The sequence below is a fragment of the Cebus imitator genome, unplaced genomic scaffold (assembly GCF_001604975.1).
Source record: "Cebus imitator isolate Cc_AM_T3 unplaced genomic scaffold, Cebus_imitator-1.0 Scaffold277, whole genome shotgun sequence".
Taxonomy (NCBI): domain Eukaryota; kingdom Metazoa; phylum Chordata; class Mammalia; order Primates; family Cebidae; genus Cebus; species Cebus imitator.
This window is the reverse complement of record NW_016107592.1, coordinates 1,032,265-1,053,717: the sequence shown is the minus strand read 5'-3', so window position 1 is coordinate 1,053,717 and position 21,453 is coordinate 1,032,265. Positions and strand designations below refer to the sequence as shown.

The window sequence follows — 21,453 nt, the reverse complement described above, 5'->3', positions numbered from 1 at the left end:
TCTGTAAGACAAAATGTTAGCAGGATAAATCTGGAATCTAGTGTTTAGATTAAAACAAAAATAAAGAAGCAGCACAAATAAGAGACCTAACTTGCTGTTTATTTGTGTGAAAAAACTGATTTAGTTGACCACATTCTTAGTATGAGTGATATATAGCTGATAAAAATCCAAGCAGTGTTATTGACACAGTATACTACTAATAACTACCAGTATTGCATACTTACTGTGTTAAACACTTTGCATATTTTAACTAGTTTCATCCTCCTAACGGCCCCATAAGGTACATTTTGCATATGAAGAAACAAAGCCTCAGAGAGAACAAGTAACCTGTTCAGAGTCTTGGAATTAGTGATTTGCAGAACAAGGTTTAAAACTCAGATCTGCCTGACTCTGTGGTCTCCATTAGGGTTCAGATCAGAAAAGGTGATATATAAACAGTATCTTCTTTGTGGTGAGAACACATCTAGAGTGATGTTAGTTCTAGCATCCCATTTCAAGAAGCACATTGTCTGCAAAGTACCTGTCCAGAAGATAGAAGCTTGCTTGTGGAGCAGTGGCAAGTCCTGATCTGCTACCGAAGAGACTTGGAAATGCGTCTGTTCAGTGCTGCAGACGCCCAGGCAGGGACCTGGAAGTCATCCTCCGGCATAATGCCGTTATGGTAAAAAAAAAAAAAAAAAAAAAAAAAAGGTGTTGTTGGCTTCATGAGATTAAATGGCACCATCAGGTGAAATATCAAAGTAGGCTAGATTTGTTCATGTAAGTGCACTGCTTCTTCACTAGAGCTGTCCAGCAAAGAGACAGTCTGCCTTACAGGGAGATGTGAGCTCTCTGTTCCTATTCAAGCAGAGATTAGGTAGCTGTCAGTAAAGGACGCTGGAGAGATTTCTGCTTTAGATGGGATATTGGACAAAATTACACCCAGAAATATATCTAGCCCCAAGATTCCACACCCAGTTTCTAGATTCTGGGTGGTGACTGTATTTCAGAACTGCAAAGGACACAGCATTCATCCCAGAGGAAATCACCTCCGGCACTGAAGTGCAGGTCAGGTGTGTCCCTGGAGGAGGGAGGCAGACCGTGGGAATTTTGGCTCCCTCTTCTGGAGGGTGATGAGAGCATTAGTCACTGAGAAGAGTAAATGATGACTTATTGGGAGAGGAGGCAAGGCTCCTTGGTACAAAAGGTGGCTGAGTTTACAGTGGGGACTTATTAAATGTCAAATAAATTTAATGAGCTAAATTCACCCATGTGTCTGCTGCTGGCTCTAAGCCAGAGACTCGAGAAACCATGTTAACTCTTCTGGTCCTGAGATTATCAGCTCTTGTCCTCGGCCTCCCTGCAGCTCCTCAGCGACCCAGAATCAGTGGGCCTTGCTGGGAAGGACCTGCCTGTCCTGGTCATTGACAGCCACAAAGCAGGGAGATGTTAAGCTTTTTCTGAAATACTTTCCTCAAGAGGAAGCAGCTGTGGTCTACTTTCCTTCTTTACAAGATAGATGTTCAGCAATAACTGGTTTTTGGAGCAAATCCTGAAAAAGTGGTAAAACCCCCAAACACAAAGTGTCAGGAAAGTCCTCTTCCCACTTTTCCAGTCTGCCTTGTCTGCCCTGAGGGTCCTTTCCTGGATTCTTCCTCAAGCACCAGCTGGGCACCCATGACCCCTGCTCTCATGGAAAAAGATAACCACCCATTGTCCTGGTCTTGGTCCTTGGAATTAGGTGGGGCAAACCATTTCCAGTGCTCTTCAGCCTTCACTAGTAGGTTTACTCCAAGAAACTGCCCAGTCTTCAGCCTTTCAGCTACCAGCAATGTGCCTTCCAAACCCACAACTCCAGTTCCACTCTTCTGACTCTGTTTCCAGTCTTGAGTTTTCTGACCAGCTTCTAAGCACCTGCACATTTCATTTGTACGGCCAAAGTCTAAAACCGCATGTGCCAACTCTCCTTACAATACGATTTCTTTCCCGAAGTCTTTCACCTGGTTCATGGTGCCATGTGATTCTAGGAATCTTGGCATTGACTTGGATTCATCTTGTCCCTCCCTAATTCCCCATGTCTGATTGCTCATTAGCTGCAACCACTTCTTCCTTTGACATTTGTCTTGCCTCTTCTGCTGTTCTTGTATCAGCACTCTGGTTGAAAACTCTGTTATCTTACACCTGAATTACTATTACATAGTAACCTCATAGCTATTTTTCCAGCCTCTACCCCTTCCCCACAACATTACATGCAAATGCTGCAGCCTGCCAGCAAAATGAGCCCCCCAATGCCCCACTCTCAGTACATCCCTCCCCTGCTGATGGAGCCATCGTCATCTCTGTGTGTCCCATGACATCAATCCTAATGCCTCTATTTGGTAACCAAGGCCTTCCCATGCTTCTGGCCATCACTGAATCCCTCCACACTCAAGGTGGTGTCACTCTTCCCATGCACTGCCAGGCCTCTGCTGGCTGTGCCTCACAACACTCCAGGCTTCTCCCTTTCCAGTGCAATACGACATTCATGTGTCCTTTCAGGCTCAAGCCGAGTTCTGATGTTCTCAGGATTCTGACCCTGAAGACTGGCATCTGTAGCCTCTGCCTTCTCTGGCCTCTGCAGCACTTGCCACCCATTTCCAGCTGTGGGCTCCTGATCCAACACTATCCTGCACTGTTCTCCAATTATTTCATGTCTGGATTGCCTAAAGACCCTTGTGAACTTGGTTTTGCTGGTAGCTTCCACAGTTCTTAGCACAGTGCTGGTTTGGAGTTCTAGTCGGTGTTGAGGGAAAGGGATGATCAACATACTGAGGCAGAAGATTGGATGAAGTTCCTTTATGTACAGATCTCTAAACACATAAAACCCCTTGTGCTTAAATATCTGGACCAAATTTGGGAGAGTCACAAAAATGACAATGTCTGCCTTGAATCTGGAATGAAGAACAAAGTGCCATGCTCCAAAACAAAATGCTCTTCCCTGGGACTCTGGCACACAAAAATATTAATGACTAAATACAACCTAATGCACTACCTCTGAAACCATACTGTGGAATTCTGGACATCCTTTACCAGCTGGGAAGTGCCAGGTTTGTCCTGGCACCCTGGAGTCATGTGGGTATTCATGGTCTCCGCTAAGATGTCCATGGTATTGATTTTGTACTTTCTGAATGCACAGGAGACCTGGATAGAAGCATTCACTTCTCTCCCTACAGCTTTCAATCCCCAAATATCACCTACTCTTTAGAATGGCCCTTTCCAGCCCTCTCCTGTTCTTCCCGGGGCCACTGGCACTTGTAAAGGGTCTCCGTGACTTTTTGAATACACTCTACATATCTGACACATCCCCAGAGTTTGTCCCATCCTTTTCACCTTTGAGAGCATCCTGATATACTGATGTGGGGTCTCTGACAATGGTCAGAGGTTTCTTCTGCTTCAAGAACTACTCCATTCCATGCAAGAAGGTTCTGGACAATGGCTAAATCATTTCTCCCCAAACCTAATATATTTAAAGGCTTGGTTCACGTTTAAGATTCAATAATTCTCCTGACACTATGGTCCTCTAAGGCTGTAGTTAATCCTAGCTGTAGCATAAGTGAATTTTGAGGTCAAAGAACATACATGTCTGCAAATTAGATCTTTCATTGAACTAAATAAATTAGAAGAACATAAAGTTAAAGATTTTTCTCTCTTTTGAGGTACTAATAATCAGCAGTTTAAATCCATACATAACATTTTTGTACCAAAGGTATGTAACCTACAATGAAAATAATTGGAGACTATAAAATATAAATATGTTAACAATATTTATATTTGCAATAATGTTAATATAAAGCATTGTACAGATTACTCTAAAATGCTTTACATTATAGGGATCTATTACATCTGATATTATTATCACTGCCACTAATAATATTTCCCCAACACTCACAAATCTGAGAACATTTTCTGAGCCCTGTCTCCAAATGTTTGGCTGTGCCTGACTCTGTAGCTGACTTGAATTCCTTGTTCACTGTCTGATGATTCATTGCACTAAACACCATTTTCCTGATAATTAAAAACTGTTCACTGGCAAGTGGGAGCAGGAACAGGCTGATGTAGGATTTATGCAGAAACACAAAATGAGCCAAAAGACAAATGACCTGTTCTGCCTAGCTAACGGCATTTTTTCTCCTCATCATCGTCTAAGATTTGGAAAGGCTAGCTGTACTGCAGGAGAGAGGTCTAAGATGTGCCATTCTGAGATGAGGTGGATGCAGGGGGAACCTTCACATGCTTGGCTGAGGACGCTCAACCGAGTCACTCTCCTGATTTAGAACACAGACTCCTGCCCCCCTAAGAGGGGCAACACCAGGGCCACCTTCTCATCCCACCCTATCAGACCTTAGGACAAAGCCATTGAGTTTGAGCCATTTGTTAGATGATTCGCTTCTTCAGCTTCCCTTCTTCAATGTGACAATGCTTTCCTCAGTTTCAGGGAAAATGCATACTGAGTCTAATTGTTGCATAGATGCAGCCATACAGATGTTCTAAATTGGCATTACATCACTACTCCAGGCAGACTCCTTGGCTTCTGGTGAATGGCCTCAGTGACACCAAAGTCCATGGCCACAGAACAGCAGCTGTGCCATCACATATATGTGTGTGCACACATGCACACACGTACATACATACTTCTCAATTCTACAAGCCAGCAGAGCAGCAGACCTCTCTTTGTTAGTAAACTGCACCCATCTTCACAGTGCAGACTTTCTTCCATGTGTGTGCACTTATTTTCACATTACTGGCCTGAAAGAATCCTGGCACCATTAAGAGATGAGCCCTTTCCCTTCTGGGAATAGCTCCTTCCTTGAACTGATTGGGGCCAATATCTGTAAAACTCATTAACTCAGAATCCTTTCCCATTCATCCTTATGTATGTCTTTACTTGCAAACCATTCATTACCGCATATTGTAGATTGTTTAATTAGTTTCCATGGAAGAGTTCCTGTAGGACAGCTTAGCATACATCGTTCAAAAGCCCTTGATCTAAAATAACAAGGTAGTTATTTTTAAAGAAACTAATATAACCCTAAGCGGCTTACAACCCCCACTGCCCACCCTCTGCTTGCTTCCTCTTCCTACCTCCCCAAACACTTCCTAGAACAATTTACTGATGATATAACAAGTCTATCAATCAGTGAGTCATCACTGTACTTCGGACACTATGCTAGGTATGTCGTCAGCAATCTGTTCGTCAATCTCACAGCCACCTTGGGAGGGAGGTGTTACCTCCCTCATAGGCAGAGGAGAAAACCACGCTAAGAGATGTGTACCAACTTGTCACATTATACAGGGCTAATAAAAGGTTTTGGGGTCCTCACCTCATCTGTGGGTCCCAGCACCTGGGCTCTTTACCTCCTCTCACCACAGCACAGAATTTGGGAGAAATCACAGCTTGTTGACACTGACCTGCTGTCCCTTTTGCATTCTGAGTGCATCTGTTGCCGCCAGTCACACAGCGGCTGACTTCCACCTGCGGCATCTGTGTTTCTTTGCCTGACTGCTTTCTCTGGCCCTGGAGCCTCCCTGCCCACCTGTACAGCAGGACAAGCAGCCTCTGACCGATTGTGTGGAAATATCACAGCTCTCTTGACCCCAGGACGGGCCAGCTGTGAAGCATGTGCTCACCTATACATTGTTTAGATGTGAATCTCAGCGGAATTAGGCCTGCTCAATGACCCACAATGGCTTGAGAGCGTGCCTCTTACAGGCTGCCTTCCTTTCCCTATCTTACTTCCCTTCTCATCTCAGGTACTTTTTGGGATCACCACCCAGATAAGCCACTTGCTTTCAAAAATCTTGTCTCAAGGACTGCTTCTAGGTGAGCCCAAGGTAAGATAGGGTGGCCTGGAGATGCTGACCTGGGTTCTCTATATGCTTCCAATCTGGCTTGGCTGTTCTTACCCTGGTTCTCTATAACAAATGAAAAAGGCCTGGCACCCCATCTCTGCTTTTCTCTTGGTCCACTGTTATTAAAGCAGAAGCCTCTTCCTACACACACATATGCCTCATACCCTGTCCTAGGGACTAGATCGTTCTACATAAACATGAGGATCTCTCAGTTTGCTTTGTCCAAATTTCGGTTGATATATTCCAAAGTCAGTGTCCTCCCAAAGCTTTCAAGGAGCCCTCTAGAATGATATGGACAAGTCTAAAACAAGAGATTTTTACTTAATGACTCAGGAAAAAAAAAATGTTCTTTTGGGCAGGACACCTGGCCCTCCTTGTCTTAAAAAATAATCCCCTCAATGGTTTGCTGTATCTTCTGTCTTCCTTTGGATTATGCTCTAGTATTTCCAGTCCTTGCCTGGATTGATGACCAAGCAACACCAGTTTAGGGGAGTTATAGAGCCATCAGGAATTTTTTGAATGGAAAATGTCAAAACTAGGCTGGGCACAGTGGCTCACGCCTGTAATCCCAGCACTTTGGGAGGCTGAGGCCAGTTGATCATAAGGTCAGGAGTTCAAGACCAGCCTGGCAAGATTGTGAAACTCTGTCTCTACTAAAAATACAAAAACAACAAAATAGCTGGGTGGCGGGTGCCTGTAATCCCAGCTACTCTGGAGGCTGAGGTAGAGAATTACTTCAACCTAGGAGGCAGAAGTTGCAGTGAGCCGAGATTGCATACTCTAGCCTGGGTGACAGAGTAAGACTGTCTCAAAATAAAAAACCTAGAGCTGGGGGTCACAAGGGAACAAGCTACTGTGTGTGGTGGGGGGTGGGGGACATGACGGGGCCCAGGTGCTAAGAAAGAGCTCACGAAACCTGAGGCCCAACCTCAGCCTTAGATCCCAGTCACTGAACCTAGAGCAAGGTGGCTTTTGTAGGCTTGCCTGCCCCTGCTGACCTGACTGTCTTCATGAATGAGACAGCAGTACCTGGCCGAGAAGGCCCCTACTCTTCCCAAGGCTGTGATACCAGACCACGTCATTTGGCCTTCCAAGCCCCAGCATTTCCACCACCCACCGCCATAAAAACAATTCCTGTACTTTGCCTAATGGCACATCAAACGTGTTGAAAAATTACATTGTGAATGAATGCATTCATTTCTTGGGTTCCATTACTTTTTTTTTGTTCCCTCTCCTCTACTTTTCGAATGTATTTTTTCTGCAATGACAATTCTCTACTTTGTCCCCATGCACACCTATTTATCTTGCCATTGTGTACATCGGTGACAAGGCCTATATTCCTTTATGTATTTCTCATTCACCATTTTATTTGTTTTTCATACTTCAGTGTGTCTGAAGGCATGAAGATTCAATCACCATTTTTCTTTCATACCGCCTCATTTTTTCCATGTAGACTTTGCTCTTTTCTCTATGAGTATTTTATAAGCTTTCTTCACATTTTCTCTTCTGGTATACCATCTTGGCACTTCCATCCTGAGATTTTTCTCATGGCAATTTCTCTCTTTTTAAAAAAAAAAAATCCATCGTCATCCCTCTTGCAGCCCTGCACCACAGCCGTCAGTTATAACCTTAACAGTGGCCTCCACTCAGGAAAGTTGTCAAGTTGATAAATATTGATATCTACCCTACCATTTTACCACCACTTTTCTGCTAATGCATTTGGTTGGCATCAATCAGTTTCCTTGCCTTCTGTGAGCGCCCGGTGTGGGAACTGGTCCCGATCTGTCACTTATAAGTAATCTGCTCCACATTTCATCAACAGCTTATAAAAAAAGAAGAAAATATGGAGGAGAAGTAGAGGACAGAGAATCAGGCTAGAATGGCCTAGAAGGAAGGGAGATGGGGAGGCCCAGCAAGAGAGGAGACGTAGAGGACAGCTATAGCCTGGGGCGTAGGAGAGCTCCGCCCAGGAATGCCCTTGGTGTTGGGGACATCAGCAGTGCTGAATGACAACTGTGTTCTCTTTGGGATGTTAACCCTGCTTATCTCCTCCAACAAGGCTCTCCAGGGATGAAGATCTACATTGACCCCTTCACTTATGAGGATCCCAACGAAGCTGTCCGGGAGTTTGCCAAGGAGATTGATGTATCTTTTGTGAAAATTGAAGAGGTCATCGGAGCAGGTATGGCTATCCCCTGTCTTGTTTCTGTCCTCCTGGTGTCCAGACATCTTCTTCCCACCACTCTAGATGTCCTCTTTCAGTTTGAAAATTCATCCCATTAGGAAGAGAGTTTCTACCTACTTTCTCCTCAGAAGATGAGTCTGAACTATCTCCATGTGTATCTAGGACAGAGAGAGAACATCATTTGGGATCTTTGGGGACCTTGACCATGGTGGCCAAGCTTGTCTGCTGTTGCAGAAAAGTCAGCTGCGGTTTTATAGATTCAGAAATAACTGGAAATGGACCACCAAATGCAGATAAGGAGAGGGGCAGAAGGTATTTAGTTGAGAAGGCTTTGAAAGAAATATACATTTGTAGTATTCCACTTACTAACAATGATATCTCAATGGCTTAAAGTCAGGATATCTTGCCATACTTTAAGGTCTCCATTTCCTATATACATGAATTTGAAGATGATTAGAAGAGAAACCACTGTTTCCCAAAGAAAGTCGACCTATAGCTTTTTTCTTTTTTCTTTTTCTTTTTTTTTTAACAGAAAAGTCTATGGTATAGCTGGTAACAACATAAGACAAATTTCACTCTCAAGAAATGTGTGTGCCCTCATTCATCTACCTGCACTGGAATAGAAACCCAGTTCAGCATAAAACTCACTGCCTGAGTTGCTCTCAGGAAATCATACCTAAGACTGACCTAGAATTTTCATCCTCCTTTAATGAGTTAGTTGAGTCAGTTTGGTAATGAACCCAGCCTTATTAATGTAAATAAGATAAAACATCTCAAAATATCACTAAAAGAAACCTCATTCTTGCTTCTTGTGAACCTTCCTAAAAGATGTGTTAAATTTGTTTTATTTTCTTCTACAACATTGTTCATCTTTTCTTCCTCTTCAGTTCTTCTTAGCCATTGTCCGAGCTCTCTTCATTAATGTGCTGTCATCTTTTTTAGGTTCTTGGACCTAGAAGTGCTTTATTCATGTCATTATTGGGAAAGCCATGGAATTGCCTCTCAATATTTTAACTCAATAAAATATGTTTAGTCAAAGTCTTGCAGCTACTTCATATATTATCTTTAGGGGGAATGTCACCATCCTTCTGTTCACTGCTCTCTTAATGCACTCAGGGGTCAAAAAGCCATCTGTGAAATTGGAAGTCACATTTGAGAGTCTGCCCCATTAGGCTGCCATCTTCCTGCTCTGGTTTCTCTCTTCAAGAGCTTCGTCCTCACACTTTTTTCAGCATCACTGTGGTGGGTGCCGGGAAATGACACACCACCTGCTCCCGCCAACCCCTCAGGAGTTTCAGCTGGGTCACCAGAATCATATCCACATGAGTTTATACATATTTCCCATTGACTTTTGCATTAAGTATGTTACTGAACCATGACTTTCACTTCTGTGCAGATAATTTTCTCTTCCTCTTTAGATGCTGACATATTTAAGGATCATGCCTTGGAAGGCTAGGTACCAGATAAATTGGATAACTCTTAGGGGCTCAGATTTCTCCAGTAAACTTGAAAGTGTTGGGGAGGCAGGCTTTCAGGCCTGTCCTCTGTTTGCTCACGTTATTAATTGTTATGGCTTGTGGTAATGGTGCTAGTGACTTTAATGTTGTTATTTATGTCGTGTGCTTAGAGTGATGTGTTCTGGACTGTATTTTATCCTAGGGAGCACACATCAGCACCCCCCTGCCTGCCTTAGTCAGGAGAGGAGTAAAGAGCCTTCTTACTTTATGACCCTGCTGGATAGTTACAATTTGGGGTGAGCTCACCAGCTGCTGGATACTTATAAAAGGACAATTGATAGTTCTGCCCCATCCCTCACCTCCATTTGTGCATAGCATTTGCCAGTGCTGTCATGTCTGTGCATTCTGCTCAGAGAAGGTGCAGTCCTCTCCATGACTCACATGGTATTGGGGAGAAATGATGCATTTGGTAGTTTCTGTGATGCCCAGTAGCATGGTATAAAGACCTCTGCCCAGTTACTGTTGAACACTCTCTAGCAGAGACCCATCTCCTTGTAATTCAGAATATCCCAGAGTGAATCCCCATGGATATTATCTTACTATGCATAACTTCATGCTATTTTAACAGAAGACACTCCTGCAGGGAAGCAAATTTTCTCCAGGTCCATTTCTCCTCTGTCATCCCTCTCATTTCTCTCATACCTTGCCCCACTGAGGCTGACTCTTCAGTACTAAAAGAGCTGGTATGAAAGTCAAATTGTTTCAAAAGCAAGGAATTTGTTAAGGTAAGATTTATACCATGTAACTGGCAATGTTTCTTTTAGCCACTTGAAATACTTGAAGCAAGGGGAAAGCTTGGGTTGCAAAACATGAAAAGAATAACCGGAAGTCATTTATTCTTTTGTTTCGTTTTGTTGTTGTTATTTGAGACAGAGTCTCGCGCTGTCGCCAGGCTGGAGTGCAATGGCACGACCTCGGCTCACTGCAGCCTCCACCTGCCGAGTGCAAGCGATTCTTTTGCCTCAGCTTCTTGAGTAGCTGGGACTACAGGCATGCACCACCATACCCTGCTAATTTTTATATTTTTAGTAGAGACGGGGTTTCATCATGTTGGCCAGGATGGCCTCGATCTTCTGACCTCGTGATCCGCCCACCTTGGCCTCCCAAAGTGCTAGAGTTACAGGTGTGAGCCACCGCATCTGGCTGTTATCCTTTTATTTTTTTCTCTCTCCCTTCCTCTCTCTTCTCTCCCTCCTCTTCTTCCCTCGAGCTTTTACTGAATACTTCTTACATGCTGGACATGCAGAGGCAGATAAATAGACTCAGAGGTCTGACAGATTTAGTGGGAAAATCAGGCCAGTAACAGTTAATTATTTCACACCATCCACACAGGCATGTGTTATGCAAAGTGTGGGGCCAGCACAGAGCAGCATCCAGCTTGCTGTTCTGGGAGGGGCTGGGCATAGCAGGAAGGCTCTGCAAAGAATGACCTTTGGCCTGAGCCTTCAAAGATAAACACTAGTAGAAAAAGTAAGTTTTTATGAAGCATATGAGAGAATGAGACAGTGACAGAAGAGGAAAACTAAATGATCTAAGAAGGAAAATGAACATGACCTTCCAGCAATGGTGTGCTGGACAGCCTGCAGTAGCTTGCAAGAGCCAATTATGCACATCTGTTTCTAGCCCCATGTTTAGTGACATCGTGTTGGTAGCTTGACATCAGCTATAGTAGGAGTATTTACACTATGGGAACTGGCAAATGCTACACATCATGAGCCTGCTCTCTGTTCGTTCCTTCATTCCCTCCCTTCCTTCCTTCCTTCCTTTCTTTCTTTTCTTTCTTTCTTTCTCTTTTCTCTCTTCTTGACATCAACCATAGTGGGAGTATTCCCTGTTCACACTATGGGAACTGACAAATGCTACAAATCATGAACCCTTTCATTCCTTCCTTCCTTCCTCCCTCCCTCCCTCCTTCCCTTCCTCCACTCCTCCCTCCCTTTCATCCCTCCCTCCTTTCCTCCCACCCTTCCTTCCCTCCCTCCCTCCCTCTTTCCTCCTTCCTTCCTTCCTTCCTGAGCTGATAGTTGAACACTTATCAGCACACCCCCATCCCCCAGACTACATAAAGTTATTTCAAAGAGGTTTCAGAAGAACTATCCTGCGTCTGCCAGATATAGAGCCAGAGGAGAAGGCTTGTTGCAAGAGGGATTAAGTTTAGAGTTCAGAAAGATCTTTATTCATTAAACAGTGCTTTTGTGCCTGTGACTGTAAGAGGGAGATGCTGGAAAAATACACTCATTGCCTAACAAGTCCTGCCATGCAGGGGTTATTGCCTAATGCACAGACATTCAGTGCCACTCAGTGAGAGGAAGGCAGCGCAGATGAGGGCCCAGAGATTGTGTAGCCCTGGAGATGGGAGAGAGGTTGTGATGGCAGGCGAGGACTCAGGGAAGAGGCAACAAAGTGGCCCCTGAGGTTGCAGAGGCTTTGGATGGACCGACATTATGTGGCACATCCTGAGAACAAGAGAAAAGAAGATTGCTAGGGAGGGATTTCCTGTGGGTAAGTATTGAACACTAAATCTGAAGAATCAGACCAAGATCTAGAGATCCAGAGGCTGCCATATGAATTTTATCCCATAGAAAACAGGTTTCATAACAGGATGGGTGAAAGGACCAAGGCTCTAGGGAGCTGAATCTTATAAATGCTGTGTTTGGATTGGACTGGAAAAGGGTGATGGCAAAGGATGGGCCAAACCTTGGAGGCATGAAAACCAGCTATAGGGTTTTGCTTAGATGGCATGGAGAGGCTTTGAGAGGGTTGATGCTAGGATCGAGGCTGTATTTAAGTGACTAAATTTACCCACACTGGTATATACCCAAATGAATGTGATGAATGCAGTGACTAGTGGGCTTGGTGCCTGGAGTTGATGGGAACTGGTAGCATAGAGGCTGTGACCCGAAATGAGGGGCATCAGGTTACGGGAGAGTGAGGCTGCCTGGCATCCAGGGTGTGGGGAATGGCAGTTGTGCACGTGAGTGAAGACCCATGGAGGAAAATTAAGAAACTGCAAGGCTGAAGAATTGCATGGACTGCCAGAGTTTCTCCTAAAGCTGTTGCAAATGTTGATCAAAGAAATAAAAATAATATTGAGCCAGGTGTGATGCTGCCCAAGAAGACAATAATAAATCATTAATTACGAAGTAATTATTTGTTTGATGTCCATCTTTCCTCACAAGTCTCAAAGTTCCATGGGAACAAGGGAATGTATGCGTTTTGTTGGTCTGGTACCTGGACTAGTGCATAGCACTTAAGTGCTCAATTTGTTGTATATGGCAAATGAAAGTAGGTCCTTGGAGGGAGAACATGGCAGTGCTAAAAATATGGAGAATTAGGTAGTGTTTAGGAGAATGAAGAGAGACTGGAGACATGGCGTGAGATCATGAGTCATTTGATGCTCTGAAAGTGACCCAGTGGCCCAGTGGCCCAGTGGCCCAGTGGAGTGAAGGAAAGCTGACCCTTCCTCTTCTCCCTGCAGATACTGAGAGTAATTGAAGCATCTTTACAGAAGACAGCAGTTCACCCTGGTATCTTCAGAAAATATCAGCTTATTGTTACCATGAGTCTAATAGGCATCATCTCATAAGTCAATTCCCATGCATTGGTTAATTCTAGTCAGTTTGATTAGTAGACTTGCCCAGAGCATGAGCCAGGGCTCTGCAGCTGGAATGGCACTCCTGGGCTGTGCAGTGTGAAACCTGAATAACTGTAGTCAACAGCCCAAGCATGACTGTCAGTGCATGCCAATGCAGGTGAAGGTGCCACCAGAAGTTGTTAGCGGAAAAAGACATGCCATTAGTATTTTAATTAATAAATACATTCTCTTCTGACTTTAGCAGCTATTGTTTCAAAATTTCCAGGAATGGATGATCATCTGGAAGAAGGAAGCTTGCAGTGAAAGGGCTGGTGAGAATAGTTGGGATAAGGGAATGTGTGATAAGTGCGGATGCGGATGGAATCATCTGTGAGGCCAACAAAGGCCCTGGTTTTCTTGGGGATGGTTTGGCAGAAAGGTCACTTGCAAATTTGACAGTCCTGGCATCATTCAGAGTACAGATGGGCAGCATGAGGGTAGCGCACACTGAATAGAAGTTAGAGCAAGAAGCATTTCTAGGAGAGGGAATCACAGACATGTCTCCAGGAACATGGTCAAAGTAGCTGGCGTGTCTTGAATACTCACCGTGTATCTGACAATACTCTACATTCTTCACAAGCGTTGTCTCATTTAACTCTCTTAGTGCTCTGTGAGTTAGCGCATATGTATGTGTATGCATGTATATTTTCTTGTAACTGGTAAGGAAATCAACATTCAGAGGATAGCTTGCCAAAGTGTGTGCTGCCAGTTGAGTTTGTGATAGAGCTAGAATTTAAACCCAGCTAGAGCTGATCTAGATCTGGAGAATGTAACCGTCATGTGAATGGAGCCTTGGGCTGTTGCAGACAGTTACAGAGTGGCTAGCTGCCATTCTCATTGCTGTGGATACAGATGTATATACAGACATATGTGATTTATAGGTATGCAGTTGTCTAATAACTATAAAAAGCTGCAAGAAAAGAGGAAATCATTTTCTCTCACTCTCTCGATTTTAAGTATTGTGAATACAGTGGATGTCAAGCAGGTTCCATCTCATGTGCCAACTCCAGTGGCCTAGTAATGAGTATCTGAGGAACTCTGATGAAAGGGTGAGGATGGTTGTGGTCAACTAATAATGTCTGTCCTCCGTGCAGGGTCAGGAAGTGGTGGATGTGTACTATGGTTCTGCTCTCCCTGGTTTAGCCACAACTCACTTAACTTGCACAGGCTAGTGTGTTAAAACTTGCCTGAAATCATACTTTAAAACCTAGTTTAAATGTATTCTTAAAACATTCCATTTCTGGTGTAAGCTTGAATTAGTAACTAGAAGCTCTGCTTTCCTTTTTTTCCCCCAAGGCAGTTTTTGACTTCAAAATGCTGCTTTTAAAAAAAAAAGTGCAGTTGTGTGTAGATTTGAGCTGCTTGCATAACCAGCAGCTACTGCTTGAAATACCTGCTGGCAGGTGAATGTTTCTTTTCAAAAATTGAGAATTCTTTTCTTCTGATTTTACATTTAATAGTTGAGGCATTTAATGCTGCTGAACCACTTTTTCTCTCTTCCTCATTTTGTCAAGGAAGGTAGGAAAGAGGAATTGGCAAGGAGCTGAAACTTGTAGGGAATAATTTCAGCAGCTGTCTGGGAGGAAACGCATAGGAATTGGTTAAATTACCCTCAGCCGACAGCCTTGAGGGCCATGGTTCTCAAACCTATGAGGCAGGCATCAGAATCGCCTGGAGGCTGCTAAAACCCAAGTCACAGGCCCCATCTACTGAGCTTTTGATGCTGTGGGTCTAGGTGGAGTTTGGGAATGTGCATTTTCTAACAACTTCCTAGGTGATACTGATACTGCTGATCAGGAACCACAGTTTGAGAACCACTGCTGAGCACATTCGCTGCTAGACTGCCCTACAGCTGGATCTGGGTCCAAATCAAGTAGATGTTTGTCCATAGGAGGGGATCCAAGGTCAGTCGCAAAGATGTGTGCCAATCAAAGTCCAGTAGGACCAAAATTAGGCTGGTTGTATTTACTATCAATAAAGAATCTGCATGAAAAGAATTAGCCACAACCACTACCCAGCATAAGCATTTCCTATAAGCATCTGTCTTAAATATAATGTTAACCCTTGAATTGCTGGAAATATTTTCTAGGTATTGTGAAGTTTTATTAAAAATGAAAACATGGACATGATTTGGAGTTCATGTGAAAGGAAGCTCTTTAGAGTTCAGATGATGGCAAATCAAAGTACTACAGACATCAAGTCCTGGCCCTTAATTTCAGGAAAATTATCAAAAAGCAAAAATAATTTCTTGAAGGTGCTATATTAAACCAAAGTCAAAGATCACAGGTGATAGCAATTTCTTAGATTGTAAGTGACACCGGGTCTTGATTTCCTGTTATTAAAAATAGCAATATGCCCATCAACTCCCACCTGTCTATAAGGCTATTGGCTGTGTGTGCTCAAAGGCCAGAAACCCCAGACTTTAGCATCCTAGGCTTATTTGGAGACACCCTCCATGCCCCGGCACCTGGCAGGGAAACTTCGCCATGACCCCTGCCAAAAAGCTCTGGTATGTCTTAGATCAGTCACCATAAGTCTCACAAGGCTGGAGAAACCTACTTTTCCTCTCTTTTCTCCTCCAATGAGGCCCCCACTCTGCACTCCCCCCTACACTACCTACTTCTACTTTGTGTTTTTAAAATAGGCCTGGTGCAGTGGCCCATGCCTGTAATCCCAACACTTTGGGAGGCCAAGGTGGGCAGATCACCTGACGTCAGGAGTTCGAGAACAGCCTGGCCAACATGAGGAAACCCCATCTCTGCTGAAAATACAAAAATTAGCCAGGAGTGGTGGTGCACACCTGTAATACCAGCTACTTGGGAGGCTGAGGCAGGCGAATTGCTTGAACCCAGGAATGGAGGTGGCAGCGAGCCAAAATCGCACCACTGTACTCCAGCCTGGGGCAACACAGTGAGACTCTGTCTAAAAAAAAATAAAGGCTGGGCATGGTGGCTCATGCCTGTAATCCCAGCACGTTGGGAGGCCAAGGTGGGTGGATCACAAGGTCAGGAGTTCAAGACCAGCCTGGCCAACATAGTGAAACCCCATCTCTACTAAAAATACAAAAATTAGCTGGGCACGGTGGTGGGTGCCTGTAATCCCAGCTACTCAGGAGGCTGAGGCAGAGGAGAGAATCGCTTGATCCCAGGAGGCAGAGGTTACAGTGAGCCGAGATCACGCCACTGCACTTCATCCTGGGTGACATGGCGAGACTCTATCTCAAAAAATAAATAAGTAAATAACCACCCACAATTGTTTCCAACAGTTTGTGGTTTACAAAGCACCTTCTCCTAGACTTCTCTCAACACCTTGTTAGTTAGGCAAGACAGTCAGTCACTTCTTTTGGTTGAATAGCAACGAGAAAGCTAAGTTCTGGAGAAATGAAGGGTCCGCCAACATCCAATGACTCAGGTGTGGTTTGGCGGTAGACGTGGAGCTTCTTCCTCCATTCACTACCAATTTTCCTCCCAACTGCACTCAGGGGTCTACTTAGTTACAGGGGTGAACATAATCTCCTAGTGAGGATTAGATATTAAGTGGCATCCTTTGCAGTTAGTGCTTTGAAAACCTCCTGGCTTGGAGAATATGAAGACATTTCTTTGCCAGACGGGAAAGGAGCTCTTTTTACAGAATTATCATTCTTTTAAAGAATTACCATTCTTTAAGTCACATTTCTGAGAGCAGCGACGCCATGACCATGAAGGTAACCAACCGCAAAGCCCACCATGCCCTACCCAAAGAGGGCATGTTTATATTTTATAATTTAAAAAAACTGTATGGTGAGTTTTTAGACTTGAAGACCAGTCAGTTTTAGACTTGAAGACCAAAAGTCGTTTGATTCCATCAAACTACTTTTCTAATTGGAAAAATGTTATTTAATTTTTAATCTTAGTTTTTACAACTTTCTAAAAGTAGTCCATACCATCTCCATTGATTTCTTCCTTCCTTATTTTCTTCTTTTTCTCCTCTTACATCTATAAAAACCACATTATATGCCAGGCCCGGTGCAGTATGAGGCAGCCTATATGTGTGCTTTCCTTAGTATTCGGAAGTACAGAGATAAATTTCAGGTACGCCATGGCTTTTGGCAGGTCACAAGTTCATTTGAAAAGTGCTTGGATGGTTTAAGCCTATGGTTTTCAGCCTGAGCAGCATGTGAGAATCACTGGGACGGCCAGGCCTGGCTTTGTGGACCTGTGACTGGTGCATTTGCACGGGACCCCATGTTGAGAGGGGCCTGCACTTGGTTTAAAGCTCTGCTGTCACAGTATTGAAATTCTCAATAATTTTTGAACAAGGAATGCTGCACTTTTACTTTGCACCATGCTCTGCAAATTATGTAACCAATCCTTTGGGTGGCTTTTAAATAGGTCAATGTGCAGGCTATATCCAGACCAATTCGTCAGAATCTCTGCAGTGAGGTCCAGGCCTCTGTACTCTGTAAGTCTCTTCAGGTGATTCCATTGGGCAGCCATCTTTGAGAACCACTGGGGTAGAACAGAAGTTCTTGACTGGAGTCTTTGTTGTGGGGGACGTCAGATTCCCTTGGAGCACGTTTGTAAACTCCACACACTGATATGTAGAAACTGATAAATACACTGATTTCCAAATTCTGATGCCACCCGACTCCTGGCAGGAGGCTTACATGAATGACATCTGCCTATGAAACAGTATCACTTCTGCTGTCACCTGGATATTGAGTTGTGTGGTAGTCACTATATATGACTTGTTTGAACCTGCGCACTTGGGGCATGATGGTCCCTGAACTGTAATTTCATGTCTATGTAGCTTTATTGCCTGTGGCCCTGCTAACTGAGGCATAGCTATTAGAGGCCGTGTGGCAGGAAGAGATGGGCATGGGCAACAACGCTGGCTGTGACTCCAGCTGTGTGATTGGGGCATGTTTTCCTTGTCCCTCAGTTTCCCTATTATTTAAATGGCCATAGTAACACCTAACTCACAGGAGTGTTGTGAAGACTGAATAAGTCACACAAAGTGCCTAGCACAGTTCCTGGCACATAGTAGGTGGTTAATAAATAGATATTTGTGTACTGCCTCCTCCGCAAAGGCATATTAGCACACCCTTACCCTCAACTGTTAGCTCTGGCTTTTTCCTAGAAGAAAATAGAGCTCATTATTATGGCAACAAGGAAGAAATACTAACCAATATTCTTCCATTAGTATACGTATCAAATATGTGATTTGTTTCATTCATCTCATAGTTTTATATATATATGCTATATATATATGCTACATATATACATGCAGAACCATATCTAGTCACATATATACATACATTCACATATATACACACACATATATATGTATATAAACATGTATGTGACAGGCCTGTATTGTCCCATACTTTCCTTTAAATTTTACTCATTTTAATTACTAAATAAATTAAGCCACTGTAGTGTGCGTTTATAGAAGATGATGCTGCAGCATACATATTTTTAACACACAAATTTAAATAGTGGTACTTCTACTTCTGGATAAAGCAAAGATAGAATCTTCAGCAGTTTGTACCCAAGAGCGAGCAAGGCAAAAGCCAAGCATATGATAATAAATATGATACGACAACTTTTACTGGCATGTCTGCTCTGTGCCAGGCACTACAGTGGAGTGGATGTGCAAGCTACAAACATGAATGAGACTTGGTCTGACCTCACGCAGTTCACCAAAAGAGCATGTGATTCAATATGAAAATCAATGTTGCAGCCAGGAGCAGTGGTGCACAGCTGTAGTCCCATCTACTCAGGAGGCTGAGGCAGCATGATCGCCTAACGGAGGAGCTTGAGTCCAGTATGGGCAACAGAGTGAGGCTCTGTCTAAAAGAAAAGAAAAGAGAAAGGAAGGGAAGGGAAGGGAAAAGGGAAAGGAAGGGAATTACTGGCTTTTCTAATATGACCAGAAATTTATCTGATTGTTCACAGGTTTCTCCATCATTTTCTTCCAGGAGTGAAAAGTGAGAGAGAAAGTTCCCCTGGCAGAAAGCCATGTTTCTCCTGTCAGGCCTTTGACATATATTCCATGCCACACTTACAAGGAGACACTTAACTGCTTCACATGAAAGAATCGGAAGTTACGAAGCCAAGTTAAATCATAAAATAACTTTTGAAATCACATTAAACAGGATTCAACAGATTTTTTTTTTTTAGGCAGCTATCAGTAGCGTCACCATAATTGTTTTTACTCTTGGTGACTTTACTGTGAAAATGTTTCAATGCTGTGGCACGCACGGAGGTGTGCGGCTCATATCTGTTTGGAGAAATAACTTGCTATTCCCCTGCCAAAAGTGCAGTTAGCTGACAGCCTTCAGCTGCAGCACCTTCAGGAGTGGCCCTGGCTTTCCTGCAGAGGCCCAGCTCCTCCCAGCAGCCCCTAGTCAGTGACGACGTGGCAGGAATGTGAGGGCCTGGCTGCTTCTGCAATGGGAACTGCTCTGGCTCTGCCATTTGGATTAGCTGGGATTTCATCAGGTTTGCATGGTGATCTTGGGCTTTCTCTGCCTAATCCTGCTTCCTCCACTTTTGTGTTTCAGAAGTGAACCTTTTCCCTTCCTAACTCCTCAGTGTCTGTTTACTGGGGCACTGAATAAACACAAATGCTTTCCCAGCAATGTAGGAACATAAATGGTATACATCTCATCCAGAGGGCCAAAGTACCTGAACATGTCCCCTAACCCCTGAATGTTCTTGCACCAGGATCCACTAAAAATGAATCATGATCCTGCCAAAGTGAAACTGACCATTTCATTTCAATTATTCAGCTAGACACAATGGAAAAATTAAGTGTGGGGAGAAACAAACTCATATACAGTATTCTGAAATTCCACTTTAGTTACCCAAACTATTTCTCGATTTCTTTTCTTTTTCTGATTTATTTATTTATTTTGAGACAGAGCCTCACTTTGTTGCCCAGGCTGGAGTACAGTGGTGCAATCTTGGCTCACTGCAACCTCCACCTCCCAGGTTGATTTTCCTGCCTCAGCCTCCCGAGGTAGCTGGGATTACAAGCACCTGCCACCACACCCAGCTAATTTTTGTATTTTTAGTAGAGACAGGGTTTCACCATCTTGGCCAGGCTGGTCTCAAACTCTTGACCTTGTGATCCACCCACCTCGGCCTCCCAAAGTGCTGGCCAAACTATTTCTAAGAACCAAGGTAAGGAATGTACTTTAGTAATCCTTTTGAGTTTGCCATAAACTGGTTACAGCCAAGACAATATAGTCATAATGAGAGAACACTATTTCAATTTTCACCATTTTAATCACAACTTGAAGCACCATTGTTCTCCATTAGATATCTTCCCTCTTGGTTCCACAGACTGAGAAGGAAGAGAATATTAATGGCATGTTTGCTATTGCAGGAGAGTTTGGAGAAGTGTACAAAGGGCGTTTGAAACTGCCAGGCAAGAGGGAAATCTACGTGGCCATCAAGACCCTGAAGGCAGGGTACTCGGAGAAGCAACGTCGGGACTTTCTGAGTGAGGCGAGCATCATGGGTCAGTTCGACCATCCCAACATCATTCGCCTGGAGGGTGTGGTCACCAAGAGTCGGCCTGTCATGATCATCACAGAGTTCATGGAGAATGGTGCTTTGGATTCTTTCCTCAGGGTAAGAGCAACCCAGGGACTTGGATGATGCACTTGGATGCAGGTGAATGGTGGCTGGGGAGAGGGGTTCCCTGAGCACCACCTACCATTCAGGAATTGCCCAATCCAGTGTGAATGGGCGTTGGAGATGTTAGCAGAGATTTGTTGCTAAAAGAAGAGAACAAAACAGGGCTTGTGGGATCCTCAGGAGGAGGATGGCATGGAGCAGGGCCTTGACAAATGCTTGTTGGATGAATAAAATGAATAAGAGGGGCGAAGAATGGCCATTGGCATCTGCATGAATCACAGAGATTGAAGAGACTTTTGACGGCTGCATAGCCCTGTGTGATTCATGGAAACATCGCAGCCATCTCTGCCTTTCACCAGCACAGCCACCCTCCCAGATTGCTCTCTCCGTTTACAGGTTCAGAAGTAAAATGGGTTGCCATTTCCTGATGCCTGGGCCACCTGCCCTCTGAGGAGGCACTTCCGGGCAGGGCAGGGGAAGACTGCATCACAAGCATCCACGGGTTATTTTTGTGGTTGGTGAAGATTCCCAACCAACTTGTAGCAGAAGTGGGGAGTAGCTGAAGGCCTTTGGCTGGGAGACCTGTAACGGATCATTGTCAGAATATGCCCAAAGTAGAGCCAG

General features: G+C 44.0%; 1 protein-coding gene across 1 annotated transcript in view; it reads left to right on the top strand.

The window, feature by feature from the left end:
* The window catches only part of EPHB1 (EPH receptor B1), a 436,567-nt gene that overhangs the window by 356,296 nt on the left and 58,818 nt on the right, over nt 1-21,453 (top strand). Inside the window, exons 10-11 of the mRNA XM_017501026.2 lie at nt 7,928-8,050; nt 20,576-20,823. Of these exons, the coding sequence (XP_017356515.1) occupies nt 7,928-8,050; nt 20,576-20,823 (371 nt within the window). The remainder of the gene's footprint in view (nt 1-7,927; nt 8,051-20,575; nt 20,824-21,453) is intronic.